We start from the raw sequence: 15,660 nt of genomic DNA, 5'->3' as shown, positions 1-15,660 counted from the left end.
ACTACCAAAAGTAAAATAGATAGCTAGTGGGAAGCAGCCGCATAGCACAGGGAGATCAGCTCAGTTGTTTGTGACCACCTAGAGGGGTGGGATAGGGAGGGTGGGAGGGAGGGAGATGCAAGAGGGAAGAGATATGGGGATATATGTATATGTATAACTGATTCACTTTGTTATAAAGCAGAAACTAACACATCATTGTAAAGCAATTATACTCCAATAAAGATGTTTAAAAAAAAAGTTAATGAAAGAATGTATAGAATACCGCTATTTCAAACTATTTCTTGTTTCAACATTTGCAACCCATGTTGATTTTTAACTCTACGCCTTTACCTATGCTTATAAATAATGGTGATTGGTATGAAAAGCAATAGCCAAGAGAGAAGGCCTGTTCTTTATGTAGTAAAGAGAAACAAACAAATAACTAATTTAAAAATACTAGGTTATGTCTAAATTATTGCCAGGTGTAATAAATTAGCAATCATACAGAAACCTCAAAGTTAAGGGTTTTATTCATTTTAGTCATTGGACCTAGATAATGGTGAACTAAATTATAAAACACAAAGCTATTGATTTCGATGGCATCTGCATTTGCCATGGGAGAAGTTTGCTAATCCTGCTTTACTAAGATATTTTATTTTATCGAAAACAAACCTTTCTCTTTTCAGGTCTGAAGTCTTTTGTAGGGATCCTGATCCATTGTTTGAAGAAACTCACTGGGGTCATTATCCTAACTCTCTTCTTTCTGAGCATATTTTCTCTAATTGGGATGGAGCTCTTCATGGGCAACCTGAAGCATAAATGTTTGCGATGGCCCCAAGAAAATGAAACTGAAACACTGCACAACAGAACTGGAAACCCTTATTATATTCGAGGTAAGAATCCCTTGCATCTATATCAAAAAAATTAAAACTTTTCTTACTGGCAAAACATTCTTCACAGAAATATTGAACATTCAATTTCAGAACAAATTTGACTTCAGAACAACCTTCATATAAATGCCATAACTATGCTCAAGTACTAATTTGGATCAGTTTCCTTTATCAGGATAATAAAGTTCCAAATCTTCAGACAGTTAAATCAGGGAAACCTAACTTTGGAATTGCTAAAACTTGCATATCCTTTCATAAATAAATAAATATGACCAAAGTCTTAATTGCAATTTTATCAGAGTACAATCCTCATGATACTACCTTTCTTCGATAAAGTTGTTTAAAATTTAAATGTAAGTGTACACATTATAAACTTTGGGGTGATCATATAAATCAAAAAATGACCTACAATATAGAAATTCTTACTATTGTTGTATTTCAATTGCTGCTGCTCATTTTAAATGCTTTGAGTTATACTTTGATGAATAATGAAAATATTTTAGGCTAACAGAAATAATGTCAAACAAGTATTGCTTAGCCCTTATACATAAGTAATTCACATGCCTGATCACATATCTTCACCATAATCCTGCAGAGAAGACATGAATAACCCCTGTTACCAACAGGGAAACAGAAGTAAAGAGAAATTTTGTGAATGTTCTAGCATACTATAACCACTCGGTGGCAAAACTAGGATTCTAGCCAAGCTCCATCTGGCTTTAAAACCCATTCCATTTTCACCAGGCCATACTCTCTTATTAGATTTTTCCCTCATATTAAAATCATCAGCTCCTTTCTGACAGTATTTAGAAAAAACCAAAAGCATATTGTTCAACTAATAAAAATAAAATATTGTTTAACCTTAAGTAGTCCTTCTACCTTAATTTTATTTATACTTTGGATTTAATAAGTTCTAAAACAAATCTTAATAAATTTTACTCTTTGGTTTATCCCATAATATGATTATGATGCAAGTAATGCAAAATTATTAGTATGTATGTGAAATGTTTCCTTATTATGTAGGTCTATTTCATGGCCTTAATTCTAGTGATAAGAACAATAGGAGATGGTTGTTAAATCTTAGATTCCAAATGAAATCCCCTTTAACTTCTTTGATGTTGTAATAAAAATATGCTAATTACTAAAAATTTTGCTACTTCACTGGTTATTGCTAAGAAAATAGAGTCCAAGTTCTTTTCTTTGTTAAAGTATGTATCTTATAATGAAATCATTTTAAAGATTATCACTTTCATATTTGTCCAATTCTAGTCATTCCATTTTCTCAAATAGCATGTTAGGAATTGCTGGAAATATATTTGCAAAACATTATTTAACCTAATTTCCATGTCGTAGTCCTTGTATTTAGAAGAGCACTTGGGACTGCTCAGTTCTAATGTCAAATTTCATTTGGTTTTTGACAGTCACTCAAAAGTTTTGATTAATGGCTCCTAACTATGATTTTTAAATTCTTCTAAAATTATTTTAGGTGACAAATTAAAGTGACATTTTCTGAGATTGGTGTAATTCAATTTTGTATACACACACACACACACACACACACACTCACCAGGACTGATCTCATGGGTTTGATTTGTGTGATTTGAATTCAGAACCTAAAAAGCAATGCTACTAAGCATGTATGTTCCTAACCCTGGTAACTGATATCTATAAATACACAATTTACATTTTGATTGATAGCAGATAAAAATACCTGGATGAATTCTACGGGCTATGGCTCAGATTAGCTCAGATTATGATTGAAACTAGGTGATATCAGGACAAGTAATTAGGCGGCACTGGACACTCATTGTAGAAAAGTAAGCTGCAAAGTGGGAAGAGAATGGAAATTAAACCCAGAGACAGAAAACTCTGGTCTTCTGTTCAGGAAGATCATCAGGAATAAATCCTGGAAGGAATAATCCTCAGTTTTCAAATAGATTAGTCTTGGGAATTTTTCTTTCAGGGTCTGGTCATACCTGGCTGGAGTAGGTGGATTGCCAGAGGTCTTTTGGCCTGTACACTGGATGCTAGGACAGCCTCCTAGATTTAAAAGAAAAGCGGGGGAGGCAAGCTCTATGCTCCTTCCTTCTCACTGTACAGAAGTATGTTCATCTGTACAGATTTAATTGGGTTTCAGATATGCTGTCCACTCAAGATTAGATATGGAATATCATTTCTTTCCTATTTTTCAGAAACAGAAAACTTTTATTATTTGGAAGGAGAAAGATATGCTCTTCTTTGTGGCAACAGAACAGATGCTGGGTAAGTGGTATTAATGTTTTCTTCTATTGTAACCAGAAGTGAGGTCTGGCTGTTCAACGCTCAAAAGCCGGTAAAAAGGCCAGGTTGGTGGAAAGGAAAGTTTGCTTTATTTTGGGTACCAGCAACCGTGAGCAGGGAGTGGGGTGGGGAGAGGGCGGAAGCCTGTGTCCAATGGCCGACTCTGACCCCACCGCCCTGACAATCAGGGAGCAAGAGCTTTTATAGATGGAGGGAGGGGGCTACAGGCAGGAACAGCGCAGCCAGCTCTGACAGACATCTTGATATTGGTCATCGGTGGTCTGACCAGCATCATTTTGATTGTTTTAAGTACAGTTAATCTTCAGTTCCAGGGTCGGTTTGTTCCCATTTCCTTGAGGCCAGTTCTTTGAATTATGGCAGCTCATGTCACGGCTACAGTCTGGTCTTCATGTAGTTAACTTCTTCCACCTGGTGGGGATTTCATCATCTATAGACAGCTCACAGGATACGGCTCAGAATATTATCTGTAGCCCTTGAAAAAGAACTAAAGGTCCTTAACTATGTTTAATGACTAAACTATTATTATTTGGTCTCCTTTGACTGTTTTCCTTTGTTTCTACTTTTTCTCACTTCTCCGATTAAACTTATTCTTTGGTTAAAGTTTTTCCACAGACAAAAGTCAGGATGAGGACATGGGAGAGCAAGGACCATAGGGTCCTGCTCCGTTTCAGTATCCCTGATCAATAGTATTTATTTAATGATTATTGCTTTTATTAATGGTTCCCATTTGATTACATAATCTCATTTTACCATCAAAACCATGCTGAGAAGTGTACAATATGGAATACTATTAATCTGATTTTACAGAAAAAAGTATAATGGATAGACTAGCTAAATGGTTTATTCAAGGTCAAGAAGTTAGCAAATGGAAGAGCTGGGACTTAAATAAGAATCTGATTTTCTGTTTTCAGTGTGCCCCAGAGCTAATAGGAATTATCAAGAAAGACAATGTAATCTGTTCTTCAGCCCGAAGACTTTGAAGAAAAAAAAATTAAAGATATGATGTTATTTCACTTATTTTATGACTTGTATGTCTTTAATGAATATAATTTACATTAATCACAAGCTGATTGCTCTTAAAAACAGTACTTATAAATAATTCTTCAGTGAGATGACAAAACTCTCAAGTTTTATTGTCCTATAATTTCAGATGAAGAGATAAGAAGGTACTATGCAGTACTAAGAAGGTACACAGCAGTACTATGACTCAATTCCTTATGTTACTTCCCTAAGCCGGGATGACTTGACACCCATTTGTAAACTCAGCTCTTTCTTAGAGGCTCTGGGCACAGATTGACAAAAAAGCACACGGGAGAGGGGAACATGAGTTATGTAGTTTAGTTGTATTAAGGTGATTTAGACATATTGCTTACTCAACTCTTTTTGCCACCCTACTTCTGGGCTTCCTTTCTGTTTTCAAGTCCAGATTGTGATTTCATCGCGTCGTTTCTGCCCCATCCCACTCAAGCTAACCCTTTCAATGGACATTCCAAATTAAATTTGACCTGAAATGCATGTTGGAGATATCTGGTCATGGATAGACAGAATCACAATGATATAGTATGTCAAGGCCAGAAGAGAAAGTCATACAGCGTTTCACCTGCAGCCATCATACTTTGCTGCATGGTAAACTATCCTAAAAGTTGGTGCTTTAAGACAAGAACAAAAATTCATTTGTTCAGATTCTGTAGGTCAGCAATTTAACAAGCCTCAACACACAAGTACTTTTTAAACCTCTGTTTGCATCACAATTGTTAACCATTAACAAGTATGCAAAACAAGTCACATGGCCAAAGTTCCAATAATGTAGGAGGAACAACAGAAAGTTGTGGATGGAGGAAGCATGATTTATTGGGCCACTACTGTCATAATGGACCACAACACCCAAGCCCCAGTAGGTAAAAGTATGAAGACTCCATGAAAGGAAATGAAATAAATATTTAATCAGCTTTCTACCAAACTTCCAGTTCTGCTTATAAATTATTGATAATAAAATTTTTCTCACCCTTGAATAATGGGATGTAAGGGTTTGAGATGATATCATTTAAAAATTAAACCCTAAACTACTACAGTTTTATTTTTATCAGTGTTATTTTCCGTCAGTTATACTTTCACTTTGATACTGGGTAGTAAAGAAATCTTTAACAAAAGGCTTAGCAAAAACCATTTGTGAGGGCCTGTTGTCTTTTAGTTTAATTAACACTGTTCACTTATATCAACTTAAAATCTAACTCATATGCAGCTTTTTCCGCCGGGAACTGTTTGGGAGAAGACTACTTCCTGTGGAAGAGGGAGCCCTTTATTATTCATGGGCAGATGTTATGTATTTATGATTTGACCATAATCTGAAAGTCACCTAAGAGTAAACAGTTTTTCTTTTCTGTGTCTTAATTAGTCAGTGTCCTGAAGGATATGTGTGTGTAAAAGCTGGTGTAAATCCTGATTATGGCTACACAAATTTTGACAGTTTTGGCTGGACCTTATTAGCCCTATTTCGGTTAATGATGCAGGATTACCCTGAAGCACTTTATCACCAGGTAAGAACACAGAGAATCTGCACTGCACAGAAAAATGGTGCCATGCTCCTCCTTTCTGAAATAATGATCAAATATAATACACTGTATTAAATTTTTATGTGAAGAAGAATTTGAGGACAGAAGAAAAGAGGACGAGAATAACCTAATGTCAAACTCTATGTTAAAACTGAGCCCAAGTCTGTGTTCTTATGTATGGTATTGATATCTTATTTAATCTTTGAAACAATCCTACAAGGATATAAATATGTATATGCGCTTTTTTATGAAGACCCTAAGATCAGAGCATTTAGGTAATCTCCCCAAAGTTAAAACACATGTATCTGCCAGAGATCACTATACTGCTCTGTGGTCTCAGACGTTTGACATTAACTAAGTAAAGAGCATTTCTAAGTACTAATTCTTTAGACAAAAAAATTGAACCTATGAGATTACCATGTATTAAGAAATTATTTGTTGAATGCCCACAATGTACTCCTTCTCTTTAATTCTCTATTTCTTCTCATTCTCCTTTAATATTCAATCAGGTTCCAGTTGTAATAGCAGAAAGCCTGCTGTTATGAGACTTGAAATCAAAATGCTGAGAGTCCTCCTTTATAACTGACGATTTGTGTGCCATAGTGTCTCAGAAGGATATAATACGTGCTCATTAAAATAGAGATTCAATTTTTCTTTTAAGAAAAGTTCCAGTATAGTGGAATATGCAGTGTCATTTCAGCAGCATAGTTAATATCAAAGGATATTAGATAAAATAAGTAAATTACTTTAAATTCCAAAAGTATTTACAGTTGAAGAAGAACACTCTTTTTAAACACACACACCATACTTTTTATGATTGAGTAAATTATGGTGTGTGTGTATGTGTGTTTACAGGCCATTAATAATGATAAGGATAATATAATATATTTTTGGTACAAAGATTCATAATATATTATTAAATGAAAATCAAGTAAACCAAACATGCTTGTAGTATAATTATATTTCTAGTAAAAGTACATGAAAATATTACAAGTGATTTTTTTCTTTATGCAAACTATATTTTTCTAATTTTGTAAGAGTAGTTATATTGTTATTTCCCAAAATTTTGACAAGCATCAATGCCTCCACCACAACACTGTAAACTTCTTATTTCTAAAATAATCTCATCATGTTATTCTCCTAACAATCCTTCAGTGATTTCCAAATTTCTGTGAGATGAAGTTCAAAGTCCATATGCATTGTCCATAGTGCCCTTTAAAATCTAGTCTCAGCATTTGTTGCCAGATTCATTTCCCAAAATATCCCAATATATACTCTCTGCTTTATTTCAGTCAAAAAGATTTGCTGTTTCCTAAATGACCTTTTCCTGTAATTTCTTGTTTCAGTGTGTACAAATTCAAGTTTCTTCCATCTTCAGTCTCATGCCTCAGATTTTTGCCTCCAAGCTATATTTCTTTTTTGAGCTTTTCCCCAACCTCTTCTTTTAGAGCTGGACATATTCTACATCAGAATTCCATGGTACCCTATAATTGCCTCAGGTAGTGCTTATTTTAATTGCTTGTTCAGCATTTCCTCCCACTAGGAGATACACTACCTAAGAAGAAGTATTTGGTCTTATTTTAATTTTTGTATTCTCAGCATCTAACACATAGAAATGTTTGATGAAGTTTTAATAAACAAAAATATAAGTAAATATTCATGGGTTATGTTACTTTATATAATAGTGAACGTCTTGCCTTTTTTTTTACAGCTTTCAAAGTGCGTTAGCTAATTTTCTTGGTAACATTGGTCTAAAGGAAATCCTCTCATACAACCAGTGAAATGAGAAATCAGTTTGGGAGTGCCCTGGTGCTGGAGTCTTACAGGACCTTCATCATTATTGTACTCTAAATTTTTATTGACTAGTGTAGATAAGGTTTGCTTTGATTTGGACTTGTTTTTTACTCTGAGCATTGCCCTACTGAACTAGACTGACTGTGGCTAGGGAAATTTGGTAATTATTCCCAAAGAGTACAGCTCATGTTTTAGAGGATATCATTCTCCGTTCATTCAACAAATATTTATTTGACCCAAGTACTCTTTGATACAGCATCAGTACGGAAATGAACAAAGCAGATTGTCAATCCTCATGGAATGGAGTTATGTTTAGCAATAGTTAACGTAATGCATACTTGCCATGAGCTAAGATCATCTCATACATTGTTTCATTTGATTTTCATAACAAATCTATGACAAAGGGGTATAATTAGCCCCTATTTCCTGCTAAAATATAATAGAACTAGAATTTGTATACTTTTCCATTCTAATAAGATTGTATACTTTTATTCGCCATCAGCTTCATATAGGGGAAAGAGCAAAAGTTTTGAATTCAGGCATTCCCCCACAGTTGTGAGATCTTTGCCTGTCTAATTTTCATCTCTTTTCTATGTGGTAAATACCACACGAATGTTTTGCCCAGAATTAATAAAATGATAAGCATAAAGTATTTATTAATATACATGTCCTGCAGTGTACTCCATGATATCTATTACTAACTCCTGAATATACTGTAAATGACAGCCATTTAGTAGGAAAAATATTTAACCACATCCTAAATAGCTGACTCACTGGGATAATCGAGTTTATTAAAAATACCTTTAAAGAAAAACATACTATAGATTAATAAGAAATTATTTCTGACTAAATGTTAGAAGGTCGTATTAATTTGTAAACATTCTTAACTCTGTTATATCAACACAGTATTTTCTGTAAATACCTGTCTATTGATTCAAATGAATACTTAAAAATTAAAACTATTCCCATTTGTTTTCTTGAAATTTGTTCATATACTTTTAATCAATGAAGATAAATCAGTGGACTATATTTTAGATTTGTCATATCTACTTATGAATTTAAAAGTTTTCTGATATATCTTAGGTAATTATTATGAAATAAAAGCTAGTCAATGCGCAGTTTGGAAATCTACAGTTTTGTATTTTTCTATCCACAAATGACTTCATATAAGTGAATGATATAACTTTCCTTTGTGATTTGTCTAGAGGTTCATCAACAAAGCAGGTATTCCGACAGATATAGAAATATTCCTGTTCCTCACCCCTTTGAATAGACCTGATTTTGTACTTCGTTGTGATGTTTCCATAAAGTTCAGAGGAAAGTAATCTCCAAACAGTCATTCTTTGACTTTATTACACTTCGTATAGTTAAAGATTCTACTTCAAAGTAAATAATCTTTCATATTTAGACTGTCCAGCTTTCTTTATTGAAAGATGATAGTTTTTTCCTTTCAACATGTTTACTCTGTTAATGAAGACATAAAAGTCAGATGTTCAGCCTGAATTAATTAAATTACTAAATTCTTCCCTGGTTTTGTACCATATATTTTGTACCTTACATATATGTCTAAATTGAAGAGCTTTCATTTATTTCTCCAGGTAGAGCCAGTACTTAAGCTGTCTTGTGATTACATTCCACTTATAACTAAATTATTTTCATAACAAAATTTCATTTTTCATTTTAAAATAACAGATTGCAGGAAGACAAATAACGTTTCCTCTCTGTCCTGTTTTCCACCTTTCCTTAGATCCTTTATGCTTCTGGGAAGGTCTACATGATATTTTTTGTTGTGATAAGTTTTTGGTTTGCCTTTTATATGGCAAGTTTGTTCTTAGGCATACTTGCTATCTCCTGTGAAGAAGAAAAGCAGAGAGCTGCTGAAAAAGCTAAGAAGATTGAGCCGGAGCTTCAGCAGGCTTTAACGGAACTTCAAGAAGGAAATAAAGCAGCAGAGGTACAGATTTTTTAAATGCTTTTTTGGAGTCAGAGTTTATCTTCTTGGAGCATATTGTCTTCTAATAGATGCTCAATATCTGTGTGTGGTACATAATAAGATCGTAAGTGATTTTAATAGGAGGGCTCACTTTTGCTACATAACATTCTTTCCTGAGTGTGGTGTGGTAAGAGTGACCAACATGTTTAAGATTTTGTTTTTGCTCCAAAATGCATACTACTACTGCTGATAAACTATGGATATATTATACATTTTTTGAACTTGACTTCTCTTAATGCAGGTATAATTTATTAATTTAAACTTGCTTCAGACAGCACATCAGAATTAACTTTGGAAAATTTCAGTGTTCAACTCAAAAGTGACAGTGCCTTCCATAATTTAGAAATCAGAAAGTACTAAAAGCATGGATCGAAGTATAGTACTGAAGTTGTAAAAAGAGGAAAAAATTTTACTTTATTGACTTTCTAACTCGTTCAAGAGGAAATGCACTGTGCATCCTGACCTAAGGAGTTATTTTACCTGTGGAATAATTAAATCCATGATCAGTAAAATTTAATACAATTTTACTCTAATTTTCAATGACCTTAGTGTTGTGTTTGAATATATTTTCAGATGTTTAGCCTCATAGCAAAAGATTTTGCCCACGAATCTAAAAGTATTGACAGAAGTAACATTAAAGAAGTTGTAGAAAATTATCTTTAAAAATCTAAATTGTGCCATAAGTGTGCAGAAAAGAAGAACAGGACCTAGGAAAGCAACCAGAAGTAGCTTTCTTATATTCCACAGGACCTAGCTAGCTCACACCTCCTCTTAGGTTTAGAGAGGGATAGGTTTAGCTCAGTCTCCTAATATCCCCACCCAGAAGCTGTCAAGGTGTGCAGTGGGCAGAAGCCAAAGCAGCCTAAGGGGGACGGAACCCATGCCTCTTCTGAGGTGTTGCTCCCTTCCTCTGTGTTGTGAGCAGTCCCCCTGCCAAGAAGCTTGTTCTTTGGAGGGTGCTTGGCCCAAAGTGATCACAAGCAAGTCCAGTGCTCCCACCCCACTGGCCTAGTTACAGGACCCTCACTTGCAGGAGGGGGGCCATGCCCTGCCTTCTTTTCCATCCTTCTGGAATATTTATTTTTGCACGCTTAACACTTGCTAATAAAGATTGTCTACACAGGAAAAATACTCGAACTATATTTTCTAGTAGATGTAAAAAGGACAGATTGACGGAGCAAACAAAAGATAGAAAGGGGCTATATCCAGGATCCTCTCACATAAAAAGATAAAAAGAGCTGAGGAAAAGTAAAGGTCAAAAGATTCACTCCGGCATGTGTAGTATGACTGGCTAAGAAATTCATTAATACCAAAGGCCCCTGCTGGGCCAAAAAGAGGAAAATGTTAGCTTCCCTGTTATATAACCCTTTCATTAAGTTGTCATCAGTAAAGAAGCTCTAGAAAAGTCATTCCACTACAAAGTGGGGTCTGAATGATATGATATAGGATCATACCAAATGACAAGTTATTGATAGATATGTGTATCTATGAGGTTTCAATGCATACAATTGAAAAATGAATCAATTACAGACGGTATGAAGAAAACATGTATAAAAAGAAGCTATCAAATATAGCCATCATATCACCCATGAGGAAGTCACAGAAGAACAAATTACAAAAGCTTTCTGTCTCTAGAAATGAGTCTGAGGTCCTTCAGATTGAATGATTGTAGTCTGAATGATATGTTGAATGTGTAATTTGTTTTGAAGTGGCATTTCAAATCTCAAGGGCTACACACAAATGCATTCAAGAGCACAATACTTCTCTTATTCCAGATGAGATGCCCTATTAGCTCTGCTTATGAAGAACTTAGATTATTCCCTAATTTCCCAATATCTCCATTCCTTTGGCTATTTGGATCACATAAAGCCTTTCTGGTTTTAATTAAATTCTTTCAATTATAAAAGGTTTCTGTTCCTGGAAGAGTACTAGAACATTTTGTCATGCAAAAGTTTTCTGGGAAAATGAGAATAAAATTTATTTTCACAAGATGTGCTTTCTTTTCCTTTTTTATTTATACATAAGAAAACACTGGACAGTGAAGAATTTAAAATGGAACATACTGAGGACCCTTTAGATGACCAACCTGATTTAACCCTAGACAGATTCTAATTCCAATGTTGGAATTACTGGGAAATTACATATGTGTTTCATATTCTCACATTATAAGAAAACAGTAGATCATATTGGCTAAAATTAGAGTTTTGCAGTCAGATAAATATAGATTTAAGTCCATTTTAGCCACTTAATAGATGTATGATATTTGCCAAGCCTGTTAACCTTTCTAAACTTCAGCTTCTTTATCTGTAAGGTGTGTATTATAATATCTGTGTCATAGGTTGTTGTGAGATTCAAATTAAATAAACATTTGTAAAGCACTTAGCACTGCTTAGAATATACTAAGCAACTGAAAAAATGGTAATGGCTAATTATAGGAAAGACAAGAAGACAACTGCAAGAAGGCACTGTCGTCCATATGGAGAATACTTGTCAATATAAAATTCTTTAAGTCTTTGACTATGTCCCCCTTTTAGGGATAATTAAAGTAATAATAATAATAATGATAATAATAGTATATAATGTTTATTGAGTGTCAACTATGTGCCAGACACATAATTAGTGTCTTCACAAATTCTCAAATTTAATCTTTATTGAGAAGTTCCAGTTACAAAGTTTGATCTATATTTATTGGTAATTGATTTCTCAACACTGAGAAAGAGAACCCATTTTTCATCACTTTACCATCACTGTTCTGGAGAATCAACACTGAAACAATATTATTTCATCAGTTACACAGTTTGTAGGTGAAACTTTCCTATGAATTGTCAGTTATTGGCAAAACCTTAGAAAAGAATGATTTATACAACTGTAGGAATATAAATATTAAAAAAAGTTTTGCCCATCTAAACTGATATCCTTACAGTTCACCTGTATAATTAAACATTATTGACAATATTCTGTATGTTAGGCATTGTATTAAGCATTGGAGATTTTAAAATTAATAAATATAAATACAGTGTCTATCATCATCATCATGAAGCTAATGGTCTAATGGGGAGATAAACTATAAAAATAAATGGTAACTTTAGGACCACCAGACATTATGTTTCCTGATGTTATGAAATAGGAAACATAAAACACCACAATATATTCTTGCCAAAATCCACGCTAAGTCTAATATGCCTCTAGATCTAACCATAGGAGAGAGAAGAATGCATTAAATTAAACTAAAAAGACATAATCTGCCAAATTAAGAATGTGGAAAATTCTACAATATAAGTGATTCAGTGTCTTTAACAAATTACACAGGCTAAATAAATTTAAAAGCATGATAATCAGTAGAACTGCAAACCAAAAAAAATGTATATCATTTTGTATTTTGATTGGAACAAGTCAACTATAATAGAATGTTTCTGAGAAATGAAAGAAAATTGAGCATGGTCTGGGTCTTGGATAATATTAAGGAATTAATAATTTTGCTGACTGTGATAATGGTGTTGTGGTTATCTTTTTAAAAAGCTTATTCTGAAATTTTATGATATTTGAAATTTGATTTAAAATAATTCAGGAAAAAAGTAGGGTGAGTAATACATGAAAAATGGAAAGTATAATGTCATTAATGGTTGAAGCAACCTATTGGGTACCTGGTGAGTATTATTCTCCACTAAAAAAAATAAATGAAAATATGGGAAGTGCTATAAAAGTGAGAAACTTAGTGCTTTGAAAACTTGTAATAAAGAATTTCTCTGAGTCAGAAAAGGTTTTTATTGAGGACTTGGCACTTGAACTGAGATCTGAAGAATGAGTCCGTTCTCTCCGGCGGGACGGAACAGGATGAGTCAGAGGATTAAAAAGGCCAGTGGGGTTGCAGTAGAGAGAGGAAGTCTGGGTCCCAGATGAACACTTCAGGTGTTCATTGCTAAATGCCAGGAGTATGACTGGGTTCTTCCTTTTTCATATCTCCCCTCCAGAGAAAATTGAAACCAGCAGTGAGAAGAATCCTAGCCCGTTCTTCCAGTTTAATTTTAATGCTGGATTGTCTAAAATTCAGGCATATATCCTCATTAGCTCTTAAACTTCCAAAAAGAAAATTTTTGAGTCATAATCCTTTCAATTTACATTGTAAACTAGGTGTATCCTTAGGAGTTGGCCAACGTATGGGCACTTATTGAGAAGTTCAATTGAGATAATTACTAAACTGATATGTGGTTTGTTCATTTTGTATCCTAAAACATATCCATAGTTCAAGCCAAATCAGTAATGAGCATTGACTGTCTCAACAATAACGTTATCACTCTCCCCGCTCCACTGCTCCCCCCATCACAGATGATGATCTTAACTGGATTGCTCTTTGTTGTAAATTCATCAAACATTGTCACCGTCACTACCACAAGCAGCTCTATGAGAAGTAATTCCTCGGTATTAAGAATATAGTGGAGGATATTGTTCACGATATGACAAAGTATCATCTTTATGAAGAAACACCTGGGAAATTCCTATCAGACTTTAATAACAAAAATTATAGTTCTGTCGGTTTTTAACTCATGGAAATTTGGAGTTATATAAATGATCACATATTTTATGTAGCCTTGTAAGTCAGCAAAGAAAATACTTTCTGGAATAAGCATTGGTTTAAATAAATAAATTAGCTTCACATCCTGAGCTTTTGCTTACTTTTTCAGTTTAAAAAAAAAAAAAGTGAGGCAACAGAGATCTGTAGACCTAAAGAATCTGTCATTTTCCTGATGGAACTCAGTATGTAGTACAGTTGGTTCTTACCTCCTCTAGCTCTAGTATTTAAATTAGAAGGACTTGACTCCTACTGAGTGAGATGAATGTGATGATTCCCTTGATATCTACTCTGGGACTTCAGATAGACCACAGCAGAACCTGCCAGCCAGGGTGTTCTGGGTATGGGTTATCAGTGAGCCTCAACCATGAATCCCCTCAGTGTTAGGGCAGCAGCAGGACCATGCCAGTTATCTCTATTCAAAAGCTGCCTCACCTATTTAAATTTATTTACTATTTATTTCACCTATTAGGCTCACCTATTTACCAAATTAACAAGCATACAAATATTATTATTCTTTGTGTGTGCCAAGTATAAAAACTGTTGGGGGCTCTATGGTGCAATGTCATCTACCCATTGCCAGTTTCTTACTGTTTAAATTCAAATACAAAGTTTATACATGGTCACTAGAAACATCTGGGGCCATACTTGTGATAATCATGAATGTGTAGAACTTGTAACATCTGCATCGAAGCCGAGGAGTTTTGAGTGCCTTTCCAATGCAAGGGTTCTTTTTAACTCGGTAACCACATCAGCAAAACAAAGGGTGTCTTAAAACCGTTACTCGAGTCATGAGGGACAAAAAGAAGTGATTCGTTTTTGGAAGTATCAAATTTGTTCTAACCAAAAATATCCTTTAAAATTCATTCTATTACCTGATATTACATGAGACATGTTTCATCATCTCAACACCAAATAATTGATTTTATCAAGAGAGTTTACAAAGTCGTAGTTAACATATCCTCAAGTAAAAAATGTAAGGTGTTAGAGAAATGTAAGGTGTTATTGTCCAGTAGCATGTTTGCCAACTGCATATTCCACAATAATTCTAAACTGTACACTGAATTCTTTGTCAAATATGGGTAATACCACTATCATTCTCTGATTCTCTCCTTTTATAGTTGACCTCATAATATAAAATGATTTTGTTGAGTTGCAAGTAGTACACATTCATTTTCCAAATAATCCTAAGTCAGTTTAATAATATCTATAGTGTAAAGAGTGGCAAATTATGGAACACAGAAAGGCTTTTGGAAGAAAGAATCAGCATTTTAAAGAAGGTTATAAGCCGTCTTATAGTTATTGTCTTAGATATACAAAGGGGAGAAGCCAGTATTAGACTCATCAAATTTCTTTTTAGACCAAGACTACAGAAATAGAAATGAAGAAAAGATCATCAACTTCTATGATTACTTCTTTGGATATGTTGGATGATGCTACTATCAGACATAAAGAAGGTAAAGTAAAAAATATTTAGACACTATGGAAGGTACCATTCATATGATTCACTTTTTTTTTAAATTATTTATTTATTTATTTATTTATTGGCTGTGTTGGTTCTTTGTTGCTGCCCGCGGGCTT

The 15,660-nt window shown here is 34.1% G+C and overlaps 1 protein-coding gene across 1 annotated transcript in view; it reads left to right on the top strand.

Annotated features, from left to right (window-relative positions):
• SCN7A (sodium voltage-gated channel alpha subunit 7) overlaps positions 1 to 15,660 on the top strand; it is a 62,179-nt gene that overhangs the window by 8,583 nt on the left and 37,936 nt on the right. Inside the window, exons 6-10 of the mRNA XM_079925143.1 lie at positions 666 to 872; positions 3,062 to 3,131; positions 5,566 to 5,707; positions 9,264 to 9,470; positions 15,440 to 15,536. Of these exons, the coding sequence (XP_079781269.1) occupies positions 666 to 872; positions 3,062 to 3,131; positions 5,566 to 5,707; positions 9,264 to 9,470; positions 15,440 to 15,536 (723 nt within the window). The remainder of the gene's footprint in view (positions 1 to 665; positions 873 to 3,061; positions 3,132 to 5,565; positions 5,708 to 9,263; positions 9,471 to 15,439; positions 15,537 to 15,660) is intronic.

This window comes from Stenella coeruleoalba (genome assembly GCF_951394435.1).
Source record: "Stenella coeruleoalba genome assembly, chromosome: 6".
Taxonomy (NCBI): Eukaryota; Metazoa; Chordata; class Mammalia; order Artiodactyla; family Delphinidae; genus Stenella; species Stenella coeruleoalba.
Note: the sequence above shows the minus strand (reverse complement) of the source record. Positions and strands in the feature narration are given on the sequence as shown.